The 14,136-nt window shown below is 42.1% G+C and overlaps 1 protein-coding gene across 1 annotated transcript in view; it reads left to right on the top strand.

Annotated features, from left to right (window-relative positions):
• astn1 (astrotactin 1) overlaps positions 1–14,136 on the top strand; it is a 335,823-nt gene that overhangs the window by 108,117 nt on the left and 213,570 nt on the right. Inside the window, exons 9-11 of the mRNA XM_070918552.1 lie at positions 2,528–2,612; positions 6,278–6,352; positions 9,478–9,615. Coding sequence (XP_070774653.1) covers positions 2,528–2,612; positions 6,278–6,352; positions 9,478–9,615 — 298 coding nt within the window. The remainder of the gene's footprint in view (positions 1–2,527; positions 2,613–6,277; positions 6,353–9,477; positions 9,616–14,136) is intronic.

Raw genomic sequence — 14,136 nt, 5'->3', positions numbered from 1 at the left:
GATATTATTACAGAGACCCAACAGTTCCCACCATGCGCAAGCACTTGGCGACACCAAACCTCGAGCAGAACCAGACTCTAGGTGGGCGGTCACCTGCTTTGACCTTTGGCATCTCCGTACTGCAATTTCTTGTTAACGGCTGAATTATGTGCCAGTACCGATATATCTGTGTGCGTGTGTGTTGTTTGGGTTCCAGTTTGCATGTGTGTTGTTCCGTAGATAGTACATCATGGTTTTCATAACATAACATAACATCGGCAATAATGACATTATCCTCCCCAAGTTAATTGCTGAAACATGAAATCAGACAATTAGATTTAAATGTAGATGTAACTGTGGTTGATGTAAATATCTTTCACATTTTACAAGCCAACTTCATGGTTCTACATTGACCTATCGCAGGGACTATTGCCAACATGTCTTCCATTAATTTCATGCCAAGATTCAGTCGAGTAAGAAGTAGTTAATAATGCAATAAAGCAAGTTAAACTTATATAATTCTTAAACAATTGCAGGTCTCAAACATCTTTGCATTATTCAGTCAAAAAAAGATAAATGGATGTTGAATGTTTGTGGAGCTTCTACAGTTGGATGTGCAGGCTTTGTCTTGAGTAAGATTTCGTTTTTTTTTTTCTAGTCCCTCGTTCAGACCAAATAAAGGTTGCCTCACAATCACAAATTGCCTTATTCATTTCCTTTTTCATCCCGGTATCATGAGCAGGAGAATCAGTGAATGTGATTTCCTTTAGCCTGGCAGGTACTGTCAGTTGACCTTTTCCATTAACAGTGGTGTATAAAAGCCCAGAGCCGGTGCCCTTCACTTGCCTCCTATTGAGCATGAGCAGAGCATGTTGTACATGTTACTCCTGAGCAACCCTCTAAACCAAAGGTGGGGCCCCATCAATCACACTGAGCGAAGTCAAGGCCAACATTTCTCTTGGGAGCTGACAGCAGAACAAAAAGCTGATGCTTCAATGTTCTTTGCGAAAAAGGCTTCACTTCATCAGGAGGATGCCAATGCAGAGCGTGCACCGAGTCCACATCCCTCCACCCACCGCTCGATTGTGCTCGTCCAACTGGTGAGGTATCGGGACGTTTTGGATCAGATTTTCTAAGTGTTTTTAAGTGTGTCTAACTGATATCAGTAGATCAGTCTAAGAAATATTCTGTGATCCTGTGCATATGAAATGATCCCACTTAGGGTCCTGAACCCGGGTTTTGCGGACAGTTTTAGATGATCACAGCGCCTCCATTTGTAGGCCGTACAGTTGAGCGGTGTTGCATGTGAATCCAATTAGCGATTGCCCCAAAATGTTGCCTTAGGCCTGAGTGCGAAGTGGATTTTGTGAAATCGCAGTCCCAGACGAGCTTTGCTTTAGTAAATAATGACAGTGCTAAGTGTCTATTCATTAGACTAAACCCTGATCTAATCACTTCCCATTTAGGTATGGGGATGTTATTCAGCCAATGGGACCAGTCAGATTACTGTGAAAAACACTAATATAAAAAAAGTCTTTACAGCAGTCGTTTCTATTGTGTTTCTAACTCAGCTCCAGGAACTAAAAAGTTAGGACCTACTCCATTTGTTTTTGTGTTTCCACTGTGTTTCAGAAACTTTAAAGATTAAGCCAATTAAATGGACAACAAATTAAAAAGGGACCACGTAGTTTGAGATGAAACGACACAGAATCATTGTGATTACGTGCTGCCTCGCCCTGAACGTGCCTGTGCCAGTCAGCCCCAATATCCCTCAGAAATTAGCCGGCGTGAGCTAGCTCATTTGCTAACCTTCCTTAGAGGGACCAAATGAGTGATGAGTGTTTCATTTAATTCATTTTTTTTTTTTTATTTGTCAAAATGTGTAGAAAGTATTGTGAGTGTATCGAAGCATATGTGTATTGTGAATTGAACTGAATTGTGAGCTTACCGTAGGCTGTGCTTGCATTAGGCATAGGTGTGGAAGCATTTAGCGGAGGAGCCTTTTGGTTTGCAGAGTTGCTAAATGAGAAAACTTATCATGCGGAAAGAGGACCATCAATTTTCTACCCAAGGAAAAAAAAAATAGATAAATAAATGCAGTCATACAGTAAGGTTTCCATGTGATAACAGTGTGGCAGTGAGCCACTGTTTCACACATTGTGTCCTTATCAGGCGCGTCCCCACTGGCATGACGCACAGGGGGGAGCACCGTAGCTTTCATTAGTCGGCATTTTTAGAGCCGCTGCATTGCACTGAGAGGGCCGATTAAAAAGCACTCCTGCTGGAAAACTTTGTAAACTTTTGCTGAGAAATTTGGACAAATATGGCTCAAACAGCTGGAAAACCCCCACCCCTCCCCCCCCAAAAAAACTGGGACTGTACATCATTAAACACAAGAGATGATTAAAAGTTCTCTAACTGCCTGAAGAAGATAATCTTAAATAAAAGGAGAGGAGCAAAGGGAATTCTCCAATGAATTAAAAAAAAAAAAAAAAATAGGCTCAACTATAATGAACACATGATTGAATCGCTGCCTTTCTGTTTGCAGGGGAATGCCTTTGCCTCGACGGCTACATGAAGGACCCGGTCCACAAGCACCTGTGCATCCGCAGTGAGTGGGGGCCCAACCAGGGGTGAGTTATGATGATCACCTCATGATGGTTTATGATTGTAATTGAAAAATCCTTTTACAGCAACACGTCACACCAGGCCATTCATTTGGCTGAAGGGGTAAATCAAAAGGAACTGTGATGTTGCCAACGGCAATTAATATTCGGAGTCTGACGAAACTGCAGGAGACCATAAACTACACAGATTTATACAAAACTGATTAGCTGTGTACATAAAATACAGTTATCTATACTGTCTTTATTATTATTTGACATTCGCACAGTATCTGTCCCTAAAAGAGCATTACAAACTTGACTTTTATATACAAAGACGACGTGTCGTGGACGTTTCTGACATGTTTACCTCATGCTAATAGTCGCTTGAGCAGGTCTGTATGACAGCGGTCCTTATGATTGGTCCTGAAAAAGCCAGTTTTCTTTCACATGTCCACACAAATGGGAGAAATCTGGGTGTCTGCGTTTTTTGAAACTTGACAAACAAACCAATTATGTCATTAGTAGCAGCTTTTTACGCATGAAGTCGACAGCAGAAATGGGGCTCTTTTTTGGGGATCCGGAGACCATCTTCCATGCTTTTATTGCTTCACGCCTTGACGACTGCAGCTCTCGTTTTGATTCTGTCTCCGACAGTCTTGTTTTAGTTACATTTTTTAAATGTGCTCTACAAATACATTTGACTGAATTTGAACTGACTTAATGGTGTAAAGCCTTGAAAGTAATTGCTTTTTAAAAAAAAAGTAAAAAAAAAAAAAGAAAACAAAAGGACAATTGAAGATATTCTAACTGTAAGTGTGGGTCACGCTCCAAAAATCCTGAATCCTACAGTTCCCATGATGCAACCAATAGCATATTTTTTTTTTTATAGACAATAGATTTTCATTTTTTCAAATTCACAGCTCGACACAAGATAACCCTGCTGACATCACAGTGACATCATCAGGGGGTAGTTTCTTCCCCATGAAGAGTCATTTGATCTTCACGTCTAAAACTGGTGGTGTCTCTAAACCAAAAACACTTAAAGTCATAGACCTAAAAAGACAGTTACATGACTTTTAGCACGATCAGTCAATCACGTTTAGGACTTAGGCCACTGGTGAGTCAATGGAGTTGCGGGTGCTTTGTCATGCTTTTTGGTCTGCTCATCTCTCTGGGTGCAAGGTCACTCCTGCTTTATTACAATAATGATTCCAAGTGATGACTTGATATCTTTTGGCTTTGAAAAATGCTGTTTCAGACCCCATCCCAGGAAGTCATAAAAATGCTTAATTGGGTTCACATCTGCTTGTTAAAAAGTCCTTGACATTTGGCTAACACCACAGCCACAGTGCCAGCCACCGGGTGACCACTCGGGGTGGAGGTGGAGGGGTGCTACTGTTCCAGAAGGTAGTGTTCACATCAAAAAAAACAAAAAAAAGACAGCGTCGACCTGCAGGACAGTCCCCTTTGTGACCCCACGTACCAAAAAAACCTGCAACAGTGATTTTGGTGCAGTGTTCTCATGTGTATAAATGCATTATGGGATTCCTCTTATTGTTGTCTGTCACCCTTGTCCTTCCAATTTTGACCAGCTTTTATCAGCTGTCAGAGATTGAGTCATGCTGTTAGTACCATGGTATCCATTTTAAAACGTTTGAGTGCATTAGTCCATTGTGATCAATGTTGCAATGACAGCAATATCTGATTTCTCTGTGGTTTGTTATTAATGTGATGAAGCATGTCGAATTGTCATTGTCATTCACTGGTTTTGCCAAAACTTTCTGGATATATTTTATCTCTAAGCTGATTTTCAACCCATTTTCCAGAAAACGTACATTCACAAATGTACATACATCTTGATATAAGCTGCCCACATCTTGGCACAAGTTCAAATCTCTGGTTTCTTTGTCCTTGTTGTCACTATCATGTAAAATGGGCTACAGGCTCGTGTTTGTTAAGAGAGGACAAAATACAGGCCAATAAAAAGAGCAATACTGAAGTATCCAAAGCATCCAGAAAAACAGTAAAATAATAAAGATATTAGAAAAAGGTGTCAATTATTCGCTTGTTTAAAAATTATTTTTTTTTTGACAATTTTTGAGTGAGGTTTAAAAATGTATGGATGAAAATAAAGAATAGACTGATAGAATGATATTATGTGGCTCTTTCCTAACAGTTATTATTTCCCATTTGGAATTACAACTGATTTGTGTGGAGACCCGAGCGTGCACCCGGAATAATAATAATAATAATAATAATAATAATAAGACATATACAGTAGGTTCTGACTGGCCTGAACCAACACATGCCAGCTGGCCAATCAGAGCTCCTGTTGCCGCTCTGTGGGTTGGACCTCATTAAGTTTTTAGATGGCACTCTGTCCTCTACATTAAAGCGGTCACGAAATGGGAACAAATAAACTGTGAGAATGGCTGATGATAGACCGAAAAATAGGGAAGTGGAATATCAAAACGTACATTTTAGAAGTTTCATTTTAATTCATTCATATATATATATATATATATATACACTGTATCAATATTCAAAAGTGAATCAAAAAAAGTAGTAGTGTAAAAGTAGTTTTATGCCATTACAATTGTTAATTGTGTTTATTTGAACCATACTGTCATTATATATAAATATATATGAACTGATACATCAAAATGTGTGGTTTGCTACCACCTTAAAAACCTTTGATCGTGCAGTGAAGCTCAGCGGTACAGATGAATCATAACAGGAGAACAAAATTCTCTTATGTCTGTGACATCATCAGTGTGTGACTCGCAGCAGGCAGAGCGTGCCAGCCTCAGTGCATGTCCAGAATTCGAGAATGTTTTTGCATTTTCTGAGGCAAATCGGAATTTTCCCCTCAGCCCGCCGAACTGTGCACCTCTGTCTCTCATTTCCCTGGTGGTCCCCTTGTGTCCCTGCCACTCTGTGACAGAGTGGGCACCCTGGGGTGACTTAAATGTTTAATGACCACGGCCTGTGGCATGGACGCCGCTCCCCTCTTCCTCGATGTTCTTTTCGCTTACAGTGGTGTAGGAGTTTGCTCAGAATGACATCGGGCCCCTGTCACTTCTCCTCCTTACTCTCTCACTTTGCACACTGTGTAGTCCCCAAGCTGCCACTCCCCATTAATCTCCATCATTCTTCCTCTCTCGCTCCTGCCTCTTGGCATCTGCCACGTCCCCTCCATGTTCCCCCATCTCTTCTCTCCCTCCCTCTCTCTCTCTGGCTCTCACTCTTTGTCTCTCCTTTTTTTTCCAAACGTCTGCTCTCTCCATAACCCTCTGCCTCTCCCTCCTTCCCTGTGTCTCTTTCTCCCATTCTGTCTCATCCTGTCATCCGCCCTTATCCCCTCCCCTGGTAAACAGATATGAGCCAAAGTCACATTGCATGTCAGCTGCCGGAGAACACATTTTTCAATCAGCATGTTTACACACAGCGCACATCCTAATACTGCCTGTGATTTGAGGGGCTCTGGAAGGCGGGAATGACTTGAAGTTAGACATTGAAACATGGCTTATGATTTTCTTTTCTTTTTTAGCGGGGGGGGGGGGGGGGGTATAGATTAGGAGGATGGGTACACTGAAACATTTTACGCTTCTCCAGCTTTGATTTTAACACAGTTTTATTCTCTCTCCTCTTTTTTTGTCTCTTCGTCTGATCTGTTCTCTTTTTCATGCCAGTCCCTGGCCTTACACCATCTTCCAGCGCGGTTTTGATCTTGTGATGGGAGAACAGCCCTCTGATCGCATTTTCAGGTAAGGGGAACTTCACAAAACTTTGTTTTCTCCAACTAAATCTACCATGGCGCTGCTCAAATAACTTGTTATAATTCCAGTACACCAGCCTTTCTCTCTCTCTCTCTCCCTCCCTCATGATTAAGCGAGGATAGCGAGCTCTGGCTGCAGAATGCCTTCCGTAGCTGCATCTGTCAGTTTTAAAGGTGTTACTTGATGTGAAGCCGAGCCCCTTCATTTTCTCTCAGGTTGTATAATCAGTGATAAACCACTCGTAAGTTAGAAACTCGCTGTTGGACGCACTGTAGTTGAACACCTAGCTGCTAAAGAGCAAGATATTTTTCACAGGAGACCAAACCAGAGCTAAAAAGGGAGTGAATGTTGGCCTTTTCGCCACCCTTGTAATGTTGTTCCATGTTTCCAGGAGGATAAAGAGGCTACTGTTAGCTGGCACATTCACCATTACAACTTTTTAAAGTGATATTGTCACTTTAAGGCCGGTTCCCTTACTCCCAAGTGACAATCTCGGAATACTTTCTAATGTTTAACATGCTTAGTAACTTTCATCCCAGTGTTTCATGACAGTAAATATGCCTCTTGTAGAACACATATAGTTGACAGGATTCCCTTTTTCCGTATTCAGAGGGAGCCATTTCACAAAGAAACGTGCAGCATAGCACTTGTCTCTGACAGAGGCACCCAACAATGTTTATACCAGCTTTTCTTCACAAAATGATTCTTTGGCTGACTTGAGAACGAGCTGATCTAACAGGCGATGCGCTCCTGCCTTCATTATAAGTCTCCGACTCCTTCCATGACAGCACGGCAGCAGAAACAACAAAAGAGTGTTTGTGCTGCTGCTTACAATGAAAAGGAAACCCATAGAGTTCATGTGTACCAGCCTCGTGGCTGTCAGCATTGTCTTCATGTTGGGAGCAGACAGAGCAGGCTGGCATCACGCTAATATCTCCAGGAAGTGCTTTGATACGCTGCCCTCCCTGCTAGCGCGTTTCCTGCAAGAAGCCTCTCTCTTCTGACTCTGTCCAGCCGTGCAGTTTAAAATCTCTGTGTCCTCGGACTGCTCCCGCCCAGCCATCCATCCTAATTTAAATGTTTCAGCCTCTGGCTTTGAACTTCGCCAAACAACCCTGTCGGCTCCAGAAGTCGGAAAAAAAAAAGGACCTTGGATATCAGCGAGCGCTTGGAGAGCCGTGCAGCCATCTACTTGTTTGCCAAAGCAGGTCTTACCATTAAGCACAGAAGCAAACGAGGCAATTAGAACCACAGCGGTATAGAGAATAAAATGAAACACAGCAAACTCGAGGATGCGTGCAAAAACCCTCCTGCGTCGGAGGAGATAAATGCTGAAACACACGGCGTTTGCCAGTCGCACAGTATTAACCGCCGAGAGTTCCTCTGAGAACTGCAAACATGTTTTCACCTCAGCGACTGTTTTCTCACGGGAACTCTTAGTGTTTTCCACCTCCAGTTTCTCTCAGGGTGAACCAAATATGTCATATAGCAGCACACCCGTCCCTAGTTGTCCATTACAAAGCAGTGCTCGTTAAGTGGCTGCTAATTTGTCCTGTGGTCGCCCATATACGTCATACTGCATCACAGGGAATTTCAGTACCGCTGCACACAGTCCCAGAAGAGATGGTGAAATGACTTAGAGAGGTGGCAACAGCTTCCTGAAAAATAACACGGGAGTATTACCATTTTAATAGACTTACCGCCTTATAATAACTTGCTAGAACCCGATGTTTTTACAGTAAATGGAAGAACAGCAGCACTTTGATCAGAAGACAGAAAACTGGACTTTGAAAAGAAGGGAGTAATTGGGCGAATGTAATGAAGTGCTCCGTTTCTACAATGGTTTAATCATTCTGTTCTTAACTTGACTGGTAATGCATGCAGTCCCCACAATCGACTGCCCTTTCCTTATGCTAAGTTAGCATTTTATAAAAATGCAAATTGAACAATTGTGAACGAGGAAATGTGTTTAGTCTGCATAAAAAACGGTGGTTAACCATTTAATCAACAAGTTCCCCTCTTTTGTGCTACAAGTATACATGCATAATTCAGCAGCGCTAATAATGCATTTGATGTTAATCAGCGTGCACTGTTTAACTTAAAGAAGCATTACATTTCGTCTGCAGATTGTTTAAAGATTGATGATATTCATTGACTCACAAACATACAATTGTTTTGAAGCTCTTGTGCCGGTCATCTTTTGTGTACAGATTTATAGCCCTGTTTTTGTCTCAAGGGAAACTCTTATTGGCCCCTTTTTTTAGTCAGCGTTTACTCATTTGGCATGCATTATGTCCATTAGCACAGGGTGTCCTTCCGCTCAAGAAAGAGTTACGCATAAAAGGATAACTTTGCTCAAAGGTGAAATAGATAACCTTTAAGCAACTTGATGCCATTATCCTGAATCACCGATGCAGCGAAAACATTCGTCTTTGAAAAGCAGCCGTTTTGACGTGACATGGTGGTTGTTTTTTGCACAACAGGAAGACTGGACCTTGACGCACTGCATCAATTTCACACGTGAAGATCAGTTCGTTACTCTGACAGCTATTTTTACTCCATAAAGTAAAGACTCTGTCAGCTATCTTTACAAGTCTAGAGCCTAGGGATAGCAAAGCCGGTCTGTCGGACGGTCGGTTGGTCGATCCACCGCTTTTGGTCCAGACAGCAGCTCCACAGCTATTGGACGGATTGCCGTGGAATATCGTACGTTCGTTCATGGTCCCCAGAAGATGAAGCCCACTGACTTTGGTGGTCCCTTGACGTTTCAACTGGCGCCAGCTGCAGGTCAGAGTTTTCACTCAGCCAGTGAAATATCCCAGCGTTTACCAGTCAAAAGTCGACCGTCATAATTACTACGGCCACTAGAGGTCGCCGCCTAACAATAAACGTACAGACGACCTCTACGGCCATATTTTTGGGGAGGGCGGCCTGGTTTTAGAGGGTTTGGAGGGTCAGTTTGTGTGCGATGACACTATTTTGTTCTGTTTTCCCTGTTGTTTTCACCTGCACTCCACTGGCATGACCTTGTTCCAATGCTTCTTTTTTCTTACACTTGAGAAGGCTAAACCTGTAACCTTACTTGTCTCATCGACCCTTCTTGCCCTCTGCAGATTCACATACACCTTAGGAGAAGGAATGTGGCTGCCGCTGAGTAAAAGCTTCGTCATCCCCCCTGCCGAGCTTGCCATCAACCCCTCAGCCAAGTGCAAGACGGACATGACAGTCATGGAGGACGCGGTGGACGTGCGGTGAGAGATGATATTTACTGGTGCCACTTGGCGCCAATGTTGCTTTTTAGTGGTGTTGTTTCAGAGACAATGATGACAGAAGCTCCAGCTAAAGAAATGAAGCTTTTCACAAAGCTGTGAAGCGAGCTAGGATTTTGCTGACCACTGCACCAAAGTGAACGGTACTAGAGCAAGTTTCTTTTCATTGCTCCACTGAAGTATTACCAGGAGTTTCTGTGTGCTTTGTTGTTTCTGATGAAGCTTCACGACACAAAAAGTACATGTTGGCTTTTTGATAAATATTTCTCATCAGTTCCATCCGTCATCCGCCAGGGTGTAGCTGCCGACTCTCCGGCCGCCTCACAGTCTTGTATTCTCACCCAATCAGCGTTTGTTTTTTTATTTACTATTGTTGCAGTGAGTCTTAACGCAGTCCTGTGAGGTTGATGCAGCGATCTTAGCGGCCATGATTCAGAGGGTAATAAAACTCGGAAGATCTAACACAAAATCAATTATGAAGACGCAGAAAAAAAAAACCCAGAGTAAAAAAGAATAAGAAGAAAGAATTACTTGGCAATTCAAAGCCATAAAAAGCATTTCGATTGTTAAATGGTTCATAACTCCTCCAAAGAAAATCTGTTCAGTGTGCAATGACTGTGTTTGTGTCTGGGCTGCAGAGAGAGCCGTAACGGAGCCAAAACAATGCTGCAGTATTAAACTGGACTCAGCTGACAGCAGGGAGGCTAAAGAATTATTTAGCCGTTTTGCTTTGCTAGCAACGGGGCGGGGCTTAAGGATGGTGTTGTGGCTCAGTCCAGAACGTTGGTCTCGAACAACACGCCTTCATAACAAGCCAGCCATTGTTATGAAATTCAGTGCCCCTCGAGAATGGTACCATCTTCTTGTGACTCCCCGCCTTGTTGTCTTGCACCACGGTCAGGTCAAAATGTTACCCCGCCTTCACTTTGGTCTACCTCTGCAGGGTCATTTTAAAAACTCATGGTTGGATCTGTAAAGTTTGCTCCACATATTCCAGTAGACAAAGCCCGGTTTTTGTAAGGCTCAGATACACACAATACACAATAAATATAGAAATCTGGACAATGGAACCTATTCTACCATCTATGGCCCATACTACATACTTGTTCTCAGCAGGTTTTGAGTATGCAGTGTGCTCACACTTAAAAAGTGAGAAAATAAAGTATTCTCAAAACTCAGTCAGTAGGCACCCATATATAACGATTTTTGAGTGTGTTCTTGGTGGACCTCATTATCCCACAATGCATTTCACAAAGAGAATGGAGGAGCTGGAAGAAATTAAAACTAGTTGTGGAACACCTTAGAAAAAAAAAGTATTGTGTCCTCAAAGCACTGTTCTTTGAGTACTGTTCCTGGTTTCGTTTCTCAGGCAACATACAGCCTGGCCTACCTTATTGGTGAAGGTTGTTGGAGCTGAATGCAGCCCTAAAGGAATGCGCTGCTCACGGCAGAACAAAAGCTGGAACTGCCAACTGTGTTTTTCAGTTTAAAGAAGAAATCATTAGTGAAATCATTGAAGTCATATTTTTTATTATCGGTTTATCGTGTCCTAAAAAGATGCTGGAATTAAACATCAAGCCAAAACGACAGTAAAGCACAGTGCTCTTTGTCGTAAAGTCGGCTATCTATAAAGTGAAGCATAACATTTATTTTTATATGGCAAGCACAATAATCATAATTTGTTGTTTGCTCTTTTTCTTCCATGTGTCGCGTTGATGAACTCCCTTTGGGATCAGACCTTAAGACCACCATGGTGCCCACCTCACGATAGTGATTATCTTGGCTCATTTTAATGTAGCTAATTTTGACAGATCTCTGATACTGGTACACAACCTCTACCGATGCGAAGACAGTTAAGACTTAATTTGCATATTTTGGGGTATATTGAACCAAATCTCTCCCGACCACTCAGGCAGCTGTTCAATAACAATTAGATACTAATTTCTTGAGATAGAGTTAAAGAATCAAATTAAATCCGCGCCATTAATATGGGAGCCTAAACCCAGCAGTGCAGAGCCCAACATTAAGTGTACATTAAAATGTACTGTACATGTGATTCCAGTAGCCCTCATGCATAAAGATGGCAACATCCTGGTCTACATTGTTTCTCCTCAGTCTGCCCCAGCTGCTACTAGGCGTGCTTACTATCTACTCATAACCTTGGGAAGGACAGACTTATCCACATTGTTTACTCAGTGGTCAGCAGCACAGTGGATTCCCAAGAGGGTTAATGTGACTGCATGTGGTTCGACAGTATTATGTTGTAGCATAAAGTCTGCGTGAACGGGATCAGTTTGGGAGAAGAGCCAGGTTAATGTAATTAGAAGTGGGAATTGTCTTTTAGTGTATGCTGGAGCATGCCCTGTCAACAAGTTAGTGTGCACAACCGTGTCAGATCCTGCCCTAATTCGCCGGTGGTTGTTTGCCCTGTGAAAATGATGTCAGGTAAAATTAGTCTCGCTCAAATGAATATCCCCATCATATTTTCTCATTAGCATGTTAGCAGTCAAGGAGTTTTTCCTTTCCCCTGTCGGTCGCTAATTTCAGTCCCTCGGATGACTGAGATAGGAAGGAGTCCTATGACAAGAATACTGTAGCATGAAGGCGATTGGTTCTCATGTGATTCTCACTGGAGAACGCCTCCAGTAGACACAGTGTGCTAAAAGGAGTGTGTAAGATTTCTCAGAGCAGACTTTTCAGAGACAATTAACAGCTTTAACAGGAGCATTATATCTCTTTTAAGCCCTCATTATATCTGAGTATTGAGTTTGCAGTGACAATTGTGGTCATCATAACTAGAGATGGGAAAAAAAAAGAACATGTTTTGCAGAAACACAGCGTGCTGGAGTGTGTGGTGTTATTTCCCCACTTATTTAACATTACATTGGATACTTCCTGCAAATCGCTCATTTCTTATCGCTCGGTTTTTCAGTCGAAAGGTTTGAAGTTTAAAAATCTTGAGTGGCTCTTTCAGTGTTTGAATTATGGGGGGGTCCCTGCTCACCTAAAAGAGACCCCTGAAAAAGCAACAGTCGTTCAAGTCGTTTTTTTTAATCCAGTGTTTTGTGGATTAAGTAATTGTAATAGTTTTTATACGTCGAGACATGTTGCGGGATGTGTTTTTATGTATAATGGGTGTGGGGTGCATTCATATTGTTTCGCCATTGTGTTTGCAACGAAGCAGCCGCCGGGCGTGCGGATGGAGCCGAGAGAGCTCAGTTGTGCCTCAGGATAAAACTGTGATAGCCAGGTGTGAAGGGGGATGCAGTGGTCTTAAATTGACCCGTGGGGGATGTTTCATCATCCATCCATCCATCCATTTGACCCTGTACATACATTAATGTTTCCATGCACGGAGCGGAATTTCATAAAATGATGTGACTTTGCCGGAATCCACAATAGCTGCCACATATGTCTGGTGGGGAAAAAAAGGTGCGTATGTAATGGAAAGTATTTTCAGTCTGCAGAGTACAGTCATCCAAACAGTTTTCCTCAATTATTTGTGGATCCTTTCATCTACAGTATGTGCACACACACTTAACTGTACTGATCAATAAAACCCATTGATTTGTCTTATCAATGTCCTTTCAATTATTTATGCGCCGCTTGTGTTGATTGTCATAATCCTGTTAACAAGAGCAGAAAATATTAAGATCCAAAGACAGTGCACATGCTTGAAGATGCTGAGACTCAAAATACTGATACAAAGAAACAATGTCATTAAAAGCATTATGGAAAACATGCTAAGAAACCTTCTTATTAACTCTAACATGAATTATGAAGGTAGAACAAGGTTTTCCTGTAACAATATGTCTCAAACTACTGCAGCATTGCTGTATATGGAGGGTCAGTGTAAATAGACTGATAGATGTCATGCAGAGATATGCAATTGTATCTGTTTGCATCTGATTTGTTACAGTATGTAGTGAACAGTCATGCGCCATCCTCTTGCATAGACCTTTTACACTTTGTCTAAAAAGGAAACCTCGACTGGAAACAATCACTACACTAGGCTGCTGCTGTGTCTTCCAGCACAAAAGGTATGCAGGCGAGTGAGTAAAAGGACAATGGCAAAACAGCATGTTTATTATCTTGACGTATTTTATATACTTGAACATACAGTATTTATCCCACAGTAAAAGCAAAGAAAGTCTGTCTCAAGGGTGTAGAGCACTGGTTAGTTTTGACCCTTCATCATCACAAGTTTTGCCTCAGCATGGAAGTGAGTCGTGAGCTGTTAAACCAAAGGGGGTGCTTACCTCTCAAACTGCTCAATTAGAATTAGAGGCCTAAAGAGGTGAAAGTATTCAGTATTTCACAAGAAAACCAGAAAAACAAACTGTGTTATTCCTTGAACCACCTTGTGACTCCTCTTTGATTTGTCTTGGGACCACTTGGAGGGTCCCAACCCCCAGTTTGGGAAACACTGGGGAATGTCTAAGCTATTGTCTCAATAATTGTCCCATTTGTTTTATAGGTTAACCCGAAAAATACGACCGAGAT

This window comes from Enoplosus armatus, chromosome 14 (assembly GCF_043641665.1).
Source record: "Enoplosus armatus isolate fEnoArm2 chromosome 14, fEnoArm2.hap1, whole genome shotgun sequence".
Taxonomy (NCBI): domain Eukaryota; kingdom Metazoa; phylum Chordata; class Actinopteri; order Centrarchiformes; family Enoplosidae; genus Enoplosus; species Enoplosus armatus.
Note: the sequence above shows the minus strand (reverse complement) of the source record. Positions and strands in the feature narration are given on the sequence as shown.